This window comes from Hesperophylax consimilis, chromosome 4 (assembly GCF_061612785.1).
Source record: "Hesperophylax consimilis isolate HC1 chromosome 4, BYU_Hcon_1.0, whole genome shotgun sequence".
Classification (NCBI taxonomy): domain Eukaryota; kingdom Metazoa; phylum Arthropoda; class Insecta; order Trichoptera; family Limnephilidae; genus Hesperophylax; species Hesperophylax consimilis.
This window is the reverse complement of record NC_142839.1, coordinates 5,457,291-5,476,271: the sequence shown is the minus strand read 5'-3', so window position 1 is coordinate 5,476,271 and position 18,981 is coordinate 5,457,291. Positions and strand designations below refer to the sequence as shown.

Here is an 18,981-nt window from a genome sequence, read left to right as displayed (position 1 = left end):
AAATCGATTGAATCTATTGGAATCGTTCAAATTAAATTAAGTTTCGGCAATGAAACTATTATTCATGATCTCCACGCGGTGGATAGTGACTTTTTAAACCTTGGTTATGACGGAATTTTAGGGAACGACTTTTTCGAAAACAAAAATGCGAAAATTGATTATAAAAATAACGTAATACGTATTAACGATTACTCTTTAAAGTTACATATTTCTGATCCTAATGAGCATTTGACTCCTATATTTACTTTATCCCCTAGATCAGAAACTCTTATTAAAATCGATATTTTAAACCCTGAAATTAAAGAAGGGATTATCGACGTAAAAATACCTATTGAAGGTGTATATTTAGCAAATGCTATAACCAAAGTAGATGCGAATAATAAATCGTATTGTACTATTTTGAATTCAACAGACGAATATGTTGACATTAATATCATGAAAATTTACTTAAAACCTATCCCAGAAAATGTTTACCATTTTAATCAAAATTCTAATAATGATGGTAAAAAACGTAAAAAATTAATTCGTGATCAAATTTGTACAGATCACTTAAATTCGGAAGAAATTAATTCCTTATTAGATATTTGCGACAATTATAATTCTATATTTTATCTCGAAGGCGACAAACTTACAGCAACCGATGCTATTAAACATCGAATTATAACAAATACTCAAAGTCCAATACATACGAAAAATTATAGATACCCTGAAGTACATAAAGAAGAAGTAAATAAACAAATAGATAAAATGTTAGAAGATGGTATTATTCAACCTAGTGTTTCACCATGGTCAGCTCCTATATGGGTTGTACCAAAGAAAAATGACTCCTCAGGAAAACCTAAATGGAGAATAGTCGTAGACTATAGGAAACTCAACGACGTGTCTGTCGGAGACGCCTTTCCATTACCCCACATTGTAGATATCTTAGATCAATTAGGTCATTGTAGATACTTCACAACACTAGATCTTGTTAGCGGATTTCATCAAATTCCTATGCACGAAGATGATATTCCAAAAACTGCTTTTTCTACTCCCAATGGACATTTTGAATATACACGTATGCCTTTCGGTCTTAAGACTGCTCCAGCAACATTTCAACGGTTAATGAATAATGCATTAATCGGCTTACAAGGATTATATTGTTTCGTCTATTTAGATGACATTGTCATATACGCAAATTCTATAGAAGATCACTCTAAAAAACTCACAGCTATATTTCAAAGACTTGCCGATAATAATCTGAAGATTCAACCAGATAAGTGTCATTTCATGCGAAAAGAAGTAACTTATCTAGGTCATTTAATTTCAAACGACGGTGTTACTCCTAACCCCGACAAAATCAAAGCAGTCTCTGAATTTCCTATTCCCAGGAACCCTAAAGAAATTAAATCATTCTTAGGTCTAGCTGGTTATTACCGAAGATTTATTGAAAACTTCAGTAAAATTACGAAACCCTTAACTTGTCTTCTAAAGAAAGATATTAAATTTGACTGGAAAAACGAACAGCAAAATGCTTTCGATACATTGAAAGAAAAATTAACTTCTTATCCTATATTACAATATCCAGATTTCACTAGAGATTTCGTTTTAACTACTGACGCCTCAAATTATGCAATAGGTGCAATTTTGAGCCAAGGAAAAGTTGGAGAAGATTTACCAATATCTTATGCGTCCAGAACTTTAAATAAAGCAGAAGGTAATTATAGTACCTCTGAAAAAGAACTTTTAGCCATTGTTTGGGCTGTAGGACATTTCCGTCCTTACCTTTTCGGAAGAAAATTTAAAATTTACACTGATCATAGACCATTAAAATGGTTAATGAATGTTACCAATCCCAGTAGCAAATTGTTACGTTGGCGATTAAAACTCGAAGAATACGAATACGAAATAGAATACAAACCAGGCAGAATAAATTCTAATGCCGATTGTTTGTCTCGTATTCCAATAAACATTGTAACAGAAGATGAAAATTCACCTTCTCAAGATATCATTGATCTTTTAAACGAACCATGTCTCGACGAAATAAATGTCGATGATTTAGAAACTTATCTTAATAATTTACCTACAAATAATTTAGAAATAGATGATACTCTATCACCAATACCTTTAGAAAATAATTTAAATAATGATACTTACGAAAATTACGTGAAATTTTATTCTAATAAAAATGAACCAACTATTTTTAGTTTTAATGAACATGATTCATTCTTTATAAATAATATGTCAAAATATATGGCATACCCAACTTCTATAGATCTAGATGATCAAAACCCTTTCTGTGCTGAAATATTATCCAATTGTTCAGACACTGACGAACTTTTAGAAATACCAAAAAATTTATATGGTATTCATGAATCAAAATCAACAGATAATAAGAAAACTTACTTTCATTGCTTTACCAAAACTCATTACTTCGACAAAGCAACTCCTAAAGATATTTTCCTAACACTTAAAAATTTAAGATCTAAACTTATTGAAAAACGTGTAACTGAAATTACGTTACCGAACTTCCAAAACTCATTTGATTCCATTCCTTTTATAAAAATAAAGGAAATTATTCAATATCTTTTTAGGAACTTAAAGATTAAAGTCAATATTAATCACAATAAAATCATTAATCCTTCAACTTCGCAAATTCCCGTAATATTAAAAGAATGTCACGATAGCCCTATGGCCGGACATCCAGGTTTCTTCAGAACCTACAGTCGGATCAAAGAAAGATACCGATGGGAAAAAATGAAAGATGATATAGAAAATTATGTTAAAAATTGTATCCACTGTCAGAAAAATAAAACTGACAGAAGAGCATATAAAGCTCCAATGGAAATCACTACCACTTCCACGGAAGCTTTTGAAAGAATTGCGGTCGACATAGTCGGACCACTTAATGAAACTGTCAATAATAATAAATACATCGTCACATTTCAAGACGATCTTACAAAGTTTTCTCAAGCTTATGCAGTTAACTCTACATAAACAGAAACTGTAGCTGATTGCCTCGTTAAATTCTTTTCTCACTATGGAATACCTAAGTCAATCCTCACAGATCAAGGTGTTCAATTTACTAGTAATTTAATGAAACATCTTACCAACCTATTTAAAATAAAACATTTGAAAACTACCGTTTATCACCCACAAACAAATGGAGCACTAGAACGCTCTCATTCTACCTTAAAGGATTATCTTACTCATTATATAGATAGCGACCAAACAAATTGGGACGACTATATCCCTCTAGCTATGTTTTCATATAATACAAGTACTCACTGTACAACTAAATTCACTCCTTACGAACTTGTCTTTGGACATAAACCTATTTTACCAAGCTCTTTAGAAAACCCAGATTCAAACCCAACTTACGAAAGTTATCTTAATCAATTAAAGTATAAATTCGCCATTAAGAGATCACTTGCCCGTGAAAGAATCGGACATGCTAAAGAGACATCCAAAAAATATTACGATAGAAATGTATCGAATAATATTTATAAAATTAACGACTTAATATTAATAAAAAATACTAATAAACCCAAATCATTAAGCAAGAAACTTATTCCTAATTGGAAAGGACCGTACAAGATTGTACAGGTTCATAATAATCATAATGTTACCATAAGAATGGAAAATAATTCATTAAAAAGATTCCATGTTAACAGAATTAAGCCATATCGCGCTTTCTCTCCTGTTCCAGGTCCTTCAAGACTATTTTAATACCTTCCGTAGACAAATACGAATTTTAGAAGATAATTATGCTTTAACTAAAAGCACATGTTCCAAATATTTATCATACGTACCTAACGACAATTGCAAAGATCTTTTAAAACCTGTTTTTAATACTATTAAAAAATGTAAAACTAAATATGAATCAATTACACACCTCGTTTCCAACCAACGCATAAAACGCGGTTTAATCGATGGTGTTGGAAAAATATTTAAAGCTGTTTTCGGAACCCTCGACTCCGAAGATGCGCAATATTATGACGATGCGATTGAACGCGTCATGTCAGATGACAAACATATTTATAATCTGATGAAAGAACAATTACAAGTCACTAAATCGACTCTCATAAATTTCAATTCTACCCTTACTAAACTTAACTATGACGAATATACTATGAATAAAAATATTATAAAAATAAATAACTATTTTAAGGAAGACCACGATAAAATGAATATGCAAGAAATTAAAAATATACTTATCTCGCAAACAAGCTCTTTATTCGAAACAACCGAATACTTTTATGAACAAATTGATTCCTTAATCAATGCTATTTTATTTTCTAAACAAGGAATTTTACACCCAGACATAATTACTCCTCAACAACTTTACTTCGAACTAAACTCTAATATTAAACATTTACCAAGCGGAAAAGAATTCCCCTTAAGTTTAAAACTCGAAAATATTCATGCTTTAATCGATATATCAGATTTAATTGCTTATTATATTGATGATAAACTCATCTTTATAACAAAAATACCTTTAGTAACTTCGCAGGAATACAACCTATTTCATGTAGTTCCTCTACCTGTTCCAAATATTGATATCCCTAATACCTTCTCCTTAATTATTCCTAACCATAAATATTTAGCAATCACAAAGGACAAATCTTTTTATGTGTACCTTGATAATTTTAAGAATAATTGTAAAACTATTACCAATGAAAATTTTGTATGTAAGGATCTAGATGTGTTATCCACTCTCTCCGATCCAATATGCGAGACAATTTTATTGTCTGCTTATATTAATGAAATACCTAATGAATGTTTTAGTAGGATCATCAAAGGCAACATAATCTTATGGCAGCCTATAAAAAATAATAAATGGATTTTTACTTATTCTCATCCTTCTAAAATAACTATCGACTGTAAAGATAGAAATAATATTTTTGATATCAAACTATTCCATACTGGAATATTAACTTTAAATTCAAGTTGTAGAGCCTATGCAGGTCTCACACAATTAATTGCAAAAAGTAATCTCATCACAGAATATGTTAACCCTATTCCAACTTTAAACATTGTCGACGACAATTGCTGTAATATGAAAAAATATAATGAAACTTTAAATGAACTTGAACCGATAAATTTAATTAACTTGCAACACGATGACATTAATTTGGCATCTCATAAAATCGACCAATTCAATGACGATCTTAAATCATATAATTCAAAGCCACTCATTATTAAACATTCAACAAAATTTCAAATTGTTATCTATACGTTATCTGCTATGACTATTTTTATTGTTTACAAACTATTGAAATGTTGTAAATTCTTTAGAATAATTAATTCTTACTTTTTAAATAATGACGACGATAATAAATGTTGTGTCAGGATATATAATCAATGTAACAATCCTAGACGATCCACTACAAGGATCCAACCAAGTATGACATTCAGAAATTTAACAAATCTGGAAAACGAAGATTTACCTCTTCAAGATCTATCTTCAAGTGAAAATAATTTGAAGTATAATTACAGCAACTAAACTTAAAAAACCGTTGCTTTCATTTTAAGGGGGGAGATATGTTATAATCCCAGCCTATGCTATAAATCTAGGTAATTAAAGTCAACCTTTATTTCTTTCTACATCTTAATATTACTGTTAATCTTAGCCGGTGCCCCAAAAGTAAGCTATAATGGCAAACATTCATTTCTTCGGCACTTTTAAAAGGAACCCTATTATTTTGGGAAACCAATCAATGATGCAATATTCAAATTAGTCACATGACCCTTTTTTGCATCTTAGGGATTAAAATCCACAAAGCTCTCACGGTCCCAGAGACTTGGAATACTATATAAACAGGAACAAGCTGTTCCCCTATGTTCACAATTAACATCACTTGTGCTGCTTACACGCTGCACCTCTACGCATTATTGTCATTGTCATTTAATTAATGTACTTATCATTTAATTAAGTAAATAAGTGTACTTCTATCTAAATAAAGTAATTCAACTAAATCTATAAAGTTGTTATTGTGTGGAATCCATATATTCACCTCAAGATACTTACACACTGGAACTTGTATCACTCCAAGATACTTACACACTCACACCTGCAGATCTTACATACACATCCTCAGTGTCCAGATCTCTAAATTATATATCAACCACGAAGAGAACTTCTCGACAACCGCTCGCCGTACAGAGTTAAGTTTTTATTTACTGCGCCTCAACCGAGGGTCGTAGCAGCGCCTTAATGCGTGGCGAGACATTGGCCCTCGCTGGGTCCCTTTTCCCCGTGATCATGAGTTTGATGGCCACCGATTGCGTGTTGTGTTTTTTGTGATTTCGACACGAGATAAACGAGATAATCTAGACTCGATGCGGTCCGAAAGTGTAATGTATACTATCTGACTACAAAGCCCGGCCGCTTTATCCGGAAATTTATTATGTATAACTGTTTGAACAAAAATAGACGGTGGAGATTAGATAGCTTTCGACAATATTGAAGCAATTAGGCGGATGTGCTTTTATTGGCTTATTTACTTGTAAAGATAATCCCAGGAGCGCTTTTGGTAAGCCCGAATTCGCAAATTTGGTTATATTGTTCCTGTTTTGACATCTAGTGGGTTTTCGGAAACCTCCTTGTTCATAATGCTATATTTCCGGTAACCTGTTTTATTTCCATTTTATTTTATTTAAGTGCACACGAATGTTTGTTGTTGTTGACCCTCGGGCACTTGCACTTTGAAATTGTACGTTTAGGGCGCCTGTTGGCAATTTGGCCGTATTTTTCTAAAATTTGTTTAGTTATTGTTCAAATTTAGCACCTTTTGTTTATTTATTTAGATTAAACGGCACAACTGCCATTTAAATGCATGAAAGTTATTGACAGTCGTAGGACAATATAAAAAGAAAGGAAAAATTAAATAAGTTAACAAGAAGAAATAATACACATTCGTACGAAGTTATTAAAAGAAATAAATAAGAAACGAAAATTCAGATTTATATTTATTTAGAGGCATATTTAAAACATCAGCTAACAATGCGTACGAGTTAGCGGTGGTGTGTAATCTATTGGTAACAGAATTGTAGCCTGAAACCGTAGTATGATTGTTACAATAATACATACTAGGGAACCTTGATCTAATGGTAGGAAATTGAAAGTGAATCCGCATTAACCCCTTCAGTAATCATTTAAAAATTAAAAATGGAAAAAAACACCTTTTTTATCAATGAATTTTATTTACTCAAAATATATATCCTCATATAAAAGCCATTTCGGGTCCTGAATATTGATGTTGTGGTGCATAGTGTGAAAAAATAATTAAAAATGTTCTTTAGTATGAATTCCGAATTCTGGCACATAATAGCCGCCCGAGTATACTCGGGCGTGGTCCTTAAGAGGTTAATATGTCTTAAGGGGTGGGAACAGGGGATAGGGTGGTTTTAAGTGTGCAAAATTTCATCAAGAAGTTTAAAAATTCTGCTGGAGCGAGAAAAGGGAATCTAGATAGTTTTTGAAATAACATGTAGACAGTGACCCTCTACCTTTGAAGGTGAAGTGTGCAAAATTTTATCAATTTCGGAAAAAAAAATTGTTGATTCGTATAAAAAAGCAAAACCACGCCCCACACACTCTTTTTATCCATACATATATAGATAGATAGGTAGAACGTAGGTTGGAACAATTTTTTGTTTGAAAAACATGTCGCTGTGAGTGCCAACTTCATACTTTCATGAAATTCAGACAGCGATTGGGCTTTAAGATCACAAGGCTTGCCAAATCACATTTCCCCCCAAAGTAGGTACCGTACTTAAGTACCCACTTACATAAGCCGCTGAAATAATTAAGCCCCTTTTACATAAAAAAGAAAAATAATGGAAATATTATTCCCTCAGCACGAAAAAGATTTTCTTATGAATAACATTAAGAAACTTTCTTTTAAAAACAGTTGCGTAGGTTTTTTTACTAATTAGGTATTGTGTGATATTTTTAAGGAATTGGAATCTATGTAGATTTGGACAAGTGGCCCGAAATAGTGAAAACGATTCTTTTCACGTTTTTGAATAAATTAAATAAAACAATGAAACTTTGGTTCGATTCCGCATAGGTGTTAATGGCTAATAGAAATTTTCAATAATTAGTGTTTACTCACCCGGGATAACTGATTGGAAATGTCAACGCGGAGTCACGATCTACTTTAATTCCATCGAACTAAATTCAACTCTCTCCTCTTGTCACCCACCTCTCATCCGAAATTTTTTAAAACGTATTAATGTCAGTTTAACCTCTTCAACTCAACACCTCTCATCATAAAATGTAATACGCGAATAAGGAACTTGAGTTATTAACTTATTATGGCTTAAAACATAGCATCCAACGCTGATTCTCAAAATATAAGAGTTATTATGTGTATTTATGCATAGAATTAATAAATCACCATTTAAAACGATTAAAACCGTGAGAAAAATAAACGCCCTGTGATTGGTCGGCGGGTTCTGACAGATATTACACCGCTAACTCATCATTAGAATGCGGATAATTTTGTGCAAAGTTCGCTGCGGTATACAAATTAATCTTGTTTGAAAAATGTTAACTTTGAAAATTATTTAAACTATAAATACGACATTTGTTAAAAAAAATACTGCTATTTAAGTTAAAAAGCAAACTTTCATTTATATATTTTTTTTTTAATTGACTGGAATTCCTCATAGGTACAGGGTACAGTATTATCTATATCAAGCATATTACTCTCTGTTAATATAATATTTTTGACTTCTAATCCCTTTTCAATCCATTTCCGATTTTCTACCCGTTTCCAACTTCCTACCCACTTATGTCATTTTGTGGGCTACTTGATATAAGTAATAATATTAGTAAGTAGTTTTATATTTTCACTTTTTACAATTGATTTAAAAAAAATCGTAATCCGAAATTGTTTTTTTACTGTTCAATATAACATTATTGTTCAGGATAACAATAAAACTTTTCGTTTTATTTGATATTAATTATTGGAAACACGGGAAATGACCTGTTGCAAGGAACTAAACTGCTCCCAATCGTCTGGAGCCAGTGGGCCTTTGGTATGGTGACTATGTTATGGGACCTGGATATTCAGATCTACACCAAATACCGCTGAACTCCTTTTACAATGACCATTACAAAGATACAAAGTAATAGTACAATATAATATGCATAGTCCTCCTCACTAGGGATTCCTGTTCCGAGACGGACTAAAGGTTGTTGTGGGTGTTATTAATTAATGTTTTTAAATAATTTCCTCATCTTCATGTTTGCAAAACCTTATCTTTATGTTTGTTGATTTTCCCATCTTCATGGTTATAGACCTCATCATCATGTATGTCGATTTCCCCATCCATCTTTAATGTAGGTTGTTGTCGAATTTTTTTGAGATTTTTTTAAATTTTTATTATTAATCACACCTTGAAGGCAACATTGCACACATGTATACCATAAATCAACTTCTATAGATTGATAACTTCGGGCTTTTTGTAGAAAACAAATTGGACCAAAAAAAACCATAGATATGTCAATATAGAGACAGTAAAATTCTCATTCGGAGCCTACTTATTATACTATACACCAATGAAAATCTATGGAATAAACTGAAAGTTTATTCATTATTATTTAGAGTTTTTCATTGGTGGATATAGTTAGGCAAACATATGACGTCACAATGTAAAAAAATATTTAAAATTATTATCTACCAGTCAATCTGTGAAAAATAGTGCAGGCGAATTCTTAAGTTATTGTTTTACAAAATTATCTTTTAATTACTGTCTGTATCTGTGTCCAATAAATATTTCGGTTCAAATTTTCGATCGGAGTTATACCCCCCTGATGTATACATTGTTGTAGATAAGTTGTTCAGGATTAAAATAATAAGTGAATAGTACATAACATAATAATAATGAACAATATAAGCAGGTACAATACAAGTTCTCACAGAGAGTTTTGTTGCACAAAGGAGTTCAATAATAATTGTATATAAATAACAAGAGTATAAAGTAAGTACTACGAAAGTAGTTACGAGCAATGTGGAGTGCCTAACTATGTTGATATTAATAAAAATAAACATTAATAGTTTGTTGTAAAGCATGTTTGTATTTAGCAAACCTTTATTACGGCAGATTGTGTGTTTTACAGAAGATAGCTAAATTAATACAGCGATAAAAGCTGCGCATGAAGAAGTATGAAAGATATAATGATGTATAGCGAAGGTTGTACAGTAGAGTTTGACAAGTGATAATTATCTCATCTTCATGTTTTCTGTCAAATTTTGATATAGTTTTTAAAATTGTTTAGCTTTAAGGAATTCTTTATTTATTTTTTTCTTTATTCATATAAGTTTTTGTAGATAGTTTTTTGCGTTATTAACGACTATTACCCTAGGCACATTGGCACATACCCGTATTATGGTAGTTGAATTTTGTATTCATAATTATTTTTATATATGTGTAATACCTGTTAATTATTAAATATATCGTTTCGTTAAATACAATGTTTAGTATAATGAGGGAATCTATAATTCGTTTATCAGTTAAATAAATTGCACATGCGTAAACCAACCTTATTGTAAACCGAAAAAGTCCCTAAATTAAAATAAAAAATAATTTTACTTGATGAAAGAACTAAAATTGAATAAAAAAAATAATAATAATAGTGAATTAACTTATTTTAATTATGTCAGGAAACCTTTAAAATAATTCCTTCCCTTTATGAATTACCATCTAAACACTTTTATTATAAAAACAATCAGTTTTAGATGAGTTTTCATTCATTTTCGGAGCACCTTAAGAGAACTTTTTCTTTCTGAATGGTAGAGAGTATCTTTCACCAAAAGATACCTATTTGAAGTGCTGTATTCAATTCCATTTACAATTTTTAATGACATTTCATTATGGAAGGTTCTTATTTTTATGAAGGAGCTTGTAAAGCTGTCAATACACGTCGGGCCAACTTATTGGGGCAATGCGCTGGCCCAACGTGTACGTGTACAGGACCACTTGGCTTGTATTGGATTACATTATATTACACGCGTTGGCCGCCAACCCTGGCCGGTCAACCCGATTATTTATATTTTTTATGAAAACTTACTGATATAAAATATTGCTAATTTATTAAAAATCTCTTCGAATTATTCGTAATCAAGTTAAAAACGGGAATGCAGGCCTTTAATGAATGAATTGACATTTCTCCTAATAAACTATCAGTAAAACACGAATGTGTTATGGGGATGTGGGAACACGTAATACATAAAAATTCTAATATTTTCACATTTCGTTACTGTGTACTATATGGACAAACGCAGGTACATAAACACGTGTTTCGATATATTATGAATGTAGTAAAAGTTTATTAGGAAACGGTATGCTATCCCGTTTTTAACAGGAGCCCAATACGTTGACCCAACGTGAACTGTGGGATTAACATAGTTGGCGATGTAAGAAGTAGTAATAATAATAATTTTATTTACAGGAATCATAAGTCATGATGAGCGGCGATCTGCCAGGTTTGCGGGGAGGGCGGCGATTGAGCGTGCCCGTGAACGCGCGCCGCTTCAGCGCCCTGTCCGTGCCCGGATCAGGTCAAGCGGGGCACGGGGCCCGCCGCCTCAGTGCGCTCATCGAGCCAGTCGGCCACTCGACGGGGCAGTCCCACGGGGCGCGGAGACTTAGCGCCCTCGTGCCCGAGTCTGTAGTGCGGCGGCTGTCTAATGTGTCCACCACGCTGGGGTTGGGAAAGCCTCCGGCGCAAGAATGCCTTGTGGAGCAAGGTATTTATTTATTACATTTCTTACTGACAATTATCCAATAATATAACAATACAGAGCATATAATGTGAACTCATAAACAAAACACCATTAAAATGCAATTAGACTTAGGTTACATTAAGGCGATGCTATACGTAGTAATGTAAAATCATGTGTTTTTGATTTGAAAATTTGGTCGCCTAGAAATGTTTCAGATGCTTTAATTAAATACTGCGACTAGAATACATCTTGGCCTTTGAAATAATCGAGTATTTTTTAGATAAGTCTTTTTATAAGCCCAGAAAAAAATAATGTATAAGGTCTATGAAAACTGCTTTAAAGTTCAAAATCTCCTACTTACGAACCCATTTTCGATTATGATTTTATTGTATAATGTGGAAAATTAAGTTATTTATAAAATGATCGAAAAAAAATTAAAAATTTATGCCTGAACATCCACAAAATAAAATAAAAGGCACTTTTGGCCATGTTTTTTTCTTGCATAAATCAAAACAGGCGGATGGTGTTGAGCGGGAATTTAAACCTTATCGCCATCTACGTAAGGGTTGTTATTGATAGCGGCTCAATTTAAAATATTACACGACGCAGTGCATCGCCTTAATATTTATTGAAAAGATATGATACTATAGCCTTCTTGTACCTACCTTCTATTATTAACTATTACTATTACAAACTTCGTGTAATCTAGATACAAACAAGTGTTTGAAATGCTCAGTCCTGGTATTGTTACATTTAAACTGAATTTCGGAACGAGTAGCTCTCATAGGTATATGAAATTCAATGTCGTTAAGAGACTTTGTCTAGTGAGGCGGGTAAAAGAAAAGAAAACAATGTAAACAACCATGAAATTAAATAAACGCCCGGGTTGCCGGCACTGAAACTGAACTGAAAACTGAGATCAGGGCTGTCTGTACCACCATTTACAATTTTGAAAATAAATATTAATAAACTGTAAGTGGAGTAAACGTTTTGCGCTGGTTGACACGAATACGTATAGGATACATTTTGTATGACAGAACCATCGACGGAATAATATTTTCATGTACTTTAAACATCGATGGTCGAAAAGAATCAACGGCCTCATACACACAAAGCCCGCACATCTCACTGAGCCACTCCCAACAAATAAACAATTAAACAGTAGAAGGGCAAAAATTAGTGTATTTTTTATTTTTTTATAGTTAATACCTCACAAGAGTCCCAACTGCTCCCTTCTGGAGCCAGTGAGACTATGGCATCCCCAATTGGGGGATGTTGTGAGGCTGAAGGTGAGGTTGTGAAATCAATTGTGACAATAATAGTGTATTCGGGCCTTCCCATCAAAGGATTCGCCTTTTAACGGCATCTCTCAGTTTCCTATAATGATATTATTATTATTTCCCTTCGAGATATTAATATTTCTCCCTTTCGAAGATGCGAACCGCGAGCCGTGAAGAGCGGCTTGCTGCTACATACTTTGTGTAATTATTGTAGATACTTATACAAATTAGGTACATATGTAGCTATTTTGTAAAGTGTATTTATTTATTACTAGCTGGAGAGATGAGACCTTCTTCCTTTGTAGGGCTTTCAGGGAACCAAAGGGGGAGTGGAGAGATGAGGCTCTCTTCGCTTGTGGGTCCTTCAGGGAGCCAAAGTGGGAGTAGAGAGATGAGGCTCTCTTCCCTTCTGGGGCCTTCAGGGTACCAAAGGGGGAGTGGAGCTATTATGCTCTCTTCCCTTGCGGGGCCTTCAGGGAACCAAAGGGGGAGTGGAGAGATGAGGCTCTCTTCCCTTGTGGGGCCTTCGGGGAATCAAGGGGGATTGGAGAGGAGAGATGAGACCTGGGAAGACACATTGTGGAACCAGAAGACATAGCCACATAGCCGATGGCAACCCTGATGAACTTTATAAAAGGGACCGGGTGACTGTTAAAGGAATGAGGTAAAATGGGAGATAGGACAATGGGCATGTTGCCAAAAGAGCTCACGGGAACTCTATGTAAACCATCTCCTCTAAATAAAAAAATATATATTACTAGCTGACATTACCATTTTTACTTTACTATTAAAAAAACTACATTATATCGATTTATTCGACCCCGTAACTCATTTTCGTAGAGCGAAGTCTGTATATAATAATAATTTATTATTTTTTCTTTTTTATATTTTCGTGGCATTTTCTGTAGCATGTACTGGAAGCATTTCTTGGATAGCAAGTAGGTACCTACTATGTAGACACTATTTGTGTTGATTCTTTATTTTAACATCTGTTTGTTGTTCTGTCAAGTTCATAGACGAAAAAAATATGTACACAAGTACTTAGTAGTATTGTGGAAATAAAATAGTAGATTGGATAATGTGATAATCATTTTGAGGCACGAAACTTACAGAGTTTTTAACAAAACTTATGAACAAAGTTTTTATTAAATTTTCAAATATACAGGTTCTTCACAACAGGTGTCTCATTTTTATGTAAGTAGGTACCGTACGAGTCCCTACTGCTCCCAACCGTCTGGAGCCAGTGAGACTGGCATCACCAATTGGGGTATGTTGTTAGGCTGAAGGGAGTGGAGATGGGAAGGAGATGTGTATGATGAATCTGGGGAAGTACCATAATAATTATTTTTTTAGGTAAGGCGCTCTGCGCACTGTACATGCGCAGTCGCATTCGTGCTGCAGGCGTCGCGGCTGGAGCGGGCGCCGAAGCGCGCGCCGCCACCTGCGCGCAGCTGTCCACCCCGTGGCCGGGCGCGCGCGCCGTCTTCCCGCGCCTCTCGCAGCTGGGCCGGCATCTGGAGCGCGCGCGCCCGCGCCTCTACTCGGCCGTGGGGCGGCACGCCGTGCCCGTGCCCGCCGCGCAGGCCCCAGACGCCGGAGACATCGCTTACGGCATCGGGATGGAGCTCTTCAAGGATGATATCACGTGGGGAAAGGTACAAATATACAGTTTGTCTGTTTACCACCATTCAGAATCGAAACATTACTCAATATGACTTTGCCTAGTTTGGTGACCGGATCTGATCAGCCAGGTACCTCGTCATCTTCCTCTCTCTGTCTCCTTCCCAACCCCATTATCTTCAGCTTTACAACATAACACAATTATTGGGGATTAACCCGTTGTAAGCGGACGTCACAGTAATTGTCTTGCACGTGTCAATGAAAAAAGTGACTTTATTTTAACAACACTTTATTTATATTTTTTATAAATACATTATAATATCATAGTCCCACTGGCTTTGGGCAGTTCCCAAAGCTAGGGAGATCGGAGACGATGGTGGCCTCAAGGGCAACTGGGTGGCATTGAATGGCAGCAAGGGGAATCAAATGTAAAAGGTAACTGTAATTTTTACCAACAGGAACAATTTTGTGACCAGTATTTGTGTTGTGTATTCGGAACTAAATTAGAGAAAATGTATCGTCCTGGTACGATCTCCTCTATTAATTAAGAATGTATGGTTTGGCAAATGAACAATCACCGCCATTTGCTCGTAGCTCGATGGCACTGACTTTATCACGTGACAATTCGTCGCGTCAAGTAGCGCGTCAAGGCTACTGAAGTCGACCTTGTTACGCCTATTATTTCTTCGAATCTTGCGCCAGTTGCTCTGAGCTCTGAGAATACAGTCTGTAGCATGAGCATTAAATGGTGAATTCTTTTCTGGGAACTTGTACATTAACCGATTTTGTCATGTTTGCGGTAAAAGGAGCGATTTAAAAAATATGATAATGTTATTTTGCAGATAGTATCTTTGATGGCAGTGTGCGGGGCGCTGGCCAGTGAGCCACGCGCTAACTGTGACCTGACGGGGCTCCTCGAGGCAGCCGCGGCCCTCATGCGGGGCTCCCTGCTCCCCTGGCTGTCCGACCACGGGGGATGGGTAGGTTACCAGTTACCAGTATGTTTGTAGTTCATACAAAAGCATCCTGTTCAAAACATATGACGTCATTGGTATTGTCGCAGCCGAAAACGATTTTGATTTTGTAATGATTTTCCGCCCTCTGTGTTTCCTCCCTCATACAACGTGGATCTCTTCAAGGTCCAGGATCGCTCTTTCTGTCCTCAAAAAAGACCCTGCATACAGCACCCGAGTGAAATTATTTTCCTCAGGGCCTCCTTTATTAATATTTAAGAAAAATGTATTACGGCATGTGGGGAGGTTACTGCCACCCCCTTCACCATTGACTCACTCACTAGTCGCCACTGGTTCTGCCACTAAGAGGCCTGCTATAGCCTTTTTTGTTGAGAGGCCGAAATTCATGCTGTTCCAGGTGCCATTTTAACTGGGGCCAGAACTGGTTTTAGAAAATAGCGAAAGAAATCCCAACTGAAACTTACGTAGTGTTAAGTACCTAGTTTTTGCATAAAATTAGGTTCCAGCTGCTGTGCTACTTGTGTAGATTGCATTAATTATTCCAAATTAAAATATTTGTATCATATACATATTGCAGTATGGCCTCCTGGAGCACAGTCAGCCACTCGATGAGCCACTGGAACCAGACGAAACGGAAGGTCTTCCAGCTTCCTACACCACGGCTGCCCTCATTCTCCTGACAATTATCCTGATCCTCACGTGGCTGCTGTTACGAGATATGCTGCTGCCCTGAAAATGTGACAAGGCCCGAGCCTGGCTGCCCAGTAACCAGCCTGCCCGAGGGGCCACTATGCCTCTGGCCTTCGGAATGTGGAAAACTTATACACTGTGTTACTTATTAGGTTTTCGTGAACATTTTAAGAAAGTTACTACCTAAACTAATAGGTATTCGAAGTATGAACATACTTATGTAGGTACCTATCTTAGTTTTGTAGTGCAAACGGTTGGGGTGTTTCTCAGAAATTCAAAGACTACATTGCCATCAAAGCAGACTACATTGCTGGCGGATTTTTAAGTGTCACGTGATCAAGTCAGTGCCATCGAGCAACGACAGTTTGCAAATGGCGGTGATTTTTTTTTGACACTCGTTGTTACCGGTGATTTATGTGTCGTTTTCCCGCAAGCATATTAAATAAACAGAGCTTAGACTATTATTTTAAACTGTGAAGTTCACTTAGTGACAGCACAGTCCATTAAATTTGCCCATTAGATTTCCATTAAATGACAATGTTATTTTTGAATTTCTGCCAAACACCCCATCATAAATGGAACAATAATATAACATCAAACAGAAATAATAATGAGAATTGACTGAAAAAATAATGTCATACTTTTTTCGATTGTTGTTGTACCACCGCCATCTTTATTTCTCAAGCCGTGTTGTAGGAAATGCACTGACAGTGAAAAGAGACCTCTGTTTTAGGACATCGTTTTAGTGCGAATTTCGCAAGCGGCGAGAGTTCATATGAATCAATGAAATTATTTAATTTATGTTATTCATAACGTTTCTGTAGTAGTTTGTTTTCCGTATTGTTAAAAATATGTTGGTGGTGAAAGAAACACTAAGCCTTAGACACATTACCCCATAAATAAACCACTCCATTACCCCTTCTTATTAACTGCCGTAGGTAGGAGAGGGGGTCGCATAATTTTCAAATTTAGCCTGGCTAGCAGATGACAGCACATATCACCCCCCTATGGGTGAGATATTTTGAATATATTTGCGATTATAACATAGATTAAATAATGTTTATTTGTCACTAAAAAATTTTCGTAACTCCGTGATGCGCTATGTTTAAGGTAATATGAAATAAAATTATAATTTATAATTATTAAATTCCCGACCATCTTGGATGTTTCACTGCGAAGGTTTCACTTTCTTCTTTAATTTTGTGAAATAACGTAATAAAATTATAAATAAAATACCGAATTATAATTTATTTTTTTATAATATTGTACATTGAAAATAAAATAATTATGTGTATTTACTGCCTTCACAATTGAACCATATTTTATATTTAAATCTTGAAAAATCTAGGCTGGAATATTGTTTTTACTTCTTGCCTTCTTCGGAAAATAGGTCTCTACTATGTTCCCGCCATGTCTACAGCACGGCTTGAAAAATAAAGATGGCGATGGTTGAACTCATTCTTTGACGTGACTAAACTGTGTTTTAACTGTTTATTATTATTAGTATTGGCTGTAAATAATTTGTGTTAGTACCTAGAAAAAGCTGTAATTCCAATAAACAGTCGCAGTTTCGTAGGAGGGAGACTTAATTAGTGTAATTTGTTATCATTCAATTTAAAAAAATATATATGTTAATGTTTAATAAAATGAACACTTTTTGATTGTCGAAAATTATTTTTCGTTAATATTTATTGTTCGTGAATATTTTCTTCTACTGGGACATCTGGGAACGAGCGTTTAGAAAAGCGTTTTGGGTAGGTACCCAACTGTAACGAAAAAACATGATTTGAGTATCTGGAAATATATTATATTACCATTCAACACTGCTTGAAGAAAATGTAAGTATTTGTTTATACTGATGCGACGCTGGAACATAAATAAACTACTCACCGCTTGAACATCTGAATGTCTTTTTTGGTCTTCTTTGGTCTTCTTCATAAATGAACCATTCACGGCTTCTTGGTCTTCTTGGAAACATCTGAAAGTGTTGCCATAAATTTGTCACAAAGAAAAATTTCCCGGATAGTGCCATGCATGTATAGCTATTTATATAAAACCTAATAACTCCATAAAGTTTAATAAAATATGTCTCAAAATATATAAAGGAGGGCGAAATGACCACAATATTTTACAAATCTTAATAATACGTCCAACTCCAGTGAAATAGTGGAAATATCAACAACTCTGTCCGCTAGAGGCGCTAGTTTAGCATATTGTCTTTGATATTCTTTTAAATAGCGGCAAATTTAATTTATTTAGTACTTGGTGACGGTGTTTTGCGCTTTCTAATTTGTCTTTTGATCAATATTGATAAATACGTGTATAAATGTCCCACAAACTAGATTCTGTGTATGCAGTTTACGAATGCAATTATTACAAACAACAAAAACACTCCAAGTCGTTTTGTTAGTAATTATTACAAGTATCAAGTGTTGTATTATATTTCTTAACTGCCAGGGACAGAGTTAATAACCGCTTTAATTTTTTTTATATACGAGCAAAAAAAATAGTGAGGTCGCCCGTAGGTTACTGTATATTTTTTTGGGTTTATTTATGTAAAATAATTTATGAACGTAAAAATCCATTAAAATATATGAGAAAAAACCAAGTGCTAGTGCAGCTGGTTGCCATAAGAAGTATGGGAAATGTCAGAAGTTGGAGGTATTATTAATAAGTGTAGGGTATTTAGTTATAGCTTGA

General features: G+C 34.7%; 1 protein-coding gene across 1 annotated transcript; it reads left to right on the top strand.

The window, feature by feature from the left end:
- Nucleotides 1-11,458: 11,458 nt before the first annotated feature.
- On the top strand, nucleotides 11,459-16,324 carry LOC149424093 (bcl-2-related ovarian killer protein-like). The gene is made up of 4 exons (XM_089631033.1): nucleotides 11,459-11,741; nucleotides 14,351-14,652; nucleotides 15,460-15,597; nucleotides 16,169-16,324. The coding sequence occupies exons 1-4, from the start codon at nucleotides 11,459-11,461 to the stop codon at nucleotides 16,322-16,324; spliced, it is 879 nt and encodes a 292-aa protein (XP_089487159.1).
- Nucleotides 16,325-18,981: the final 2,657 nt, after the last annotated feature.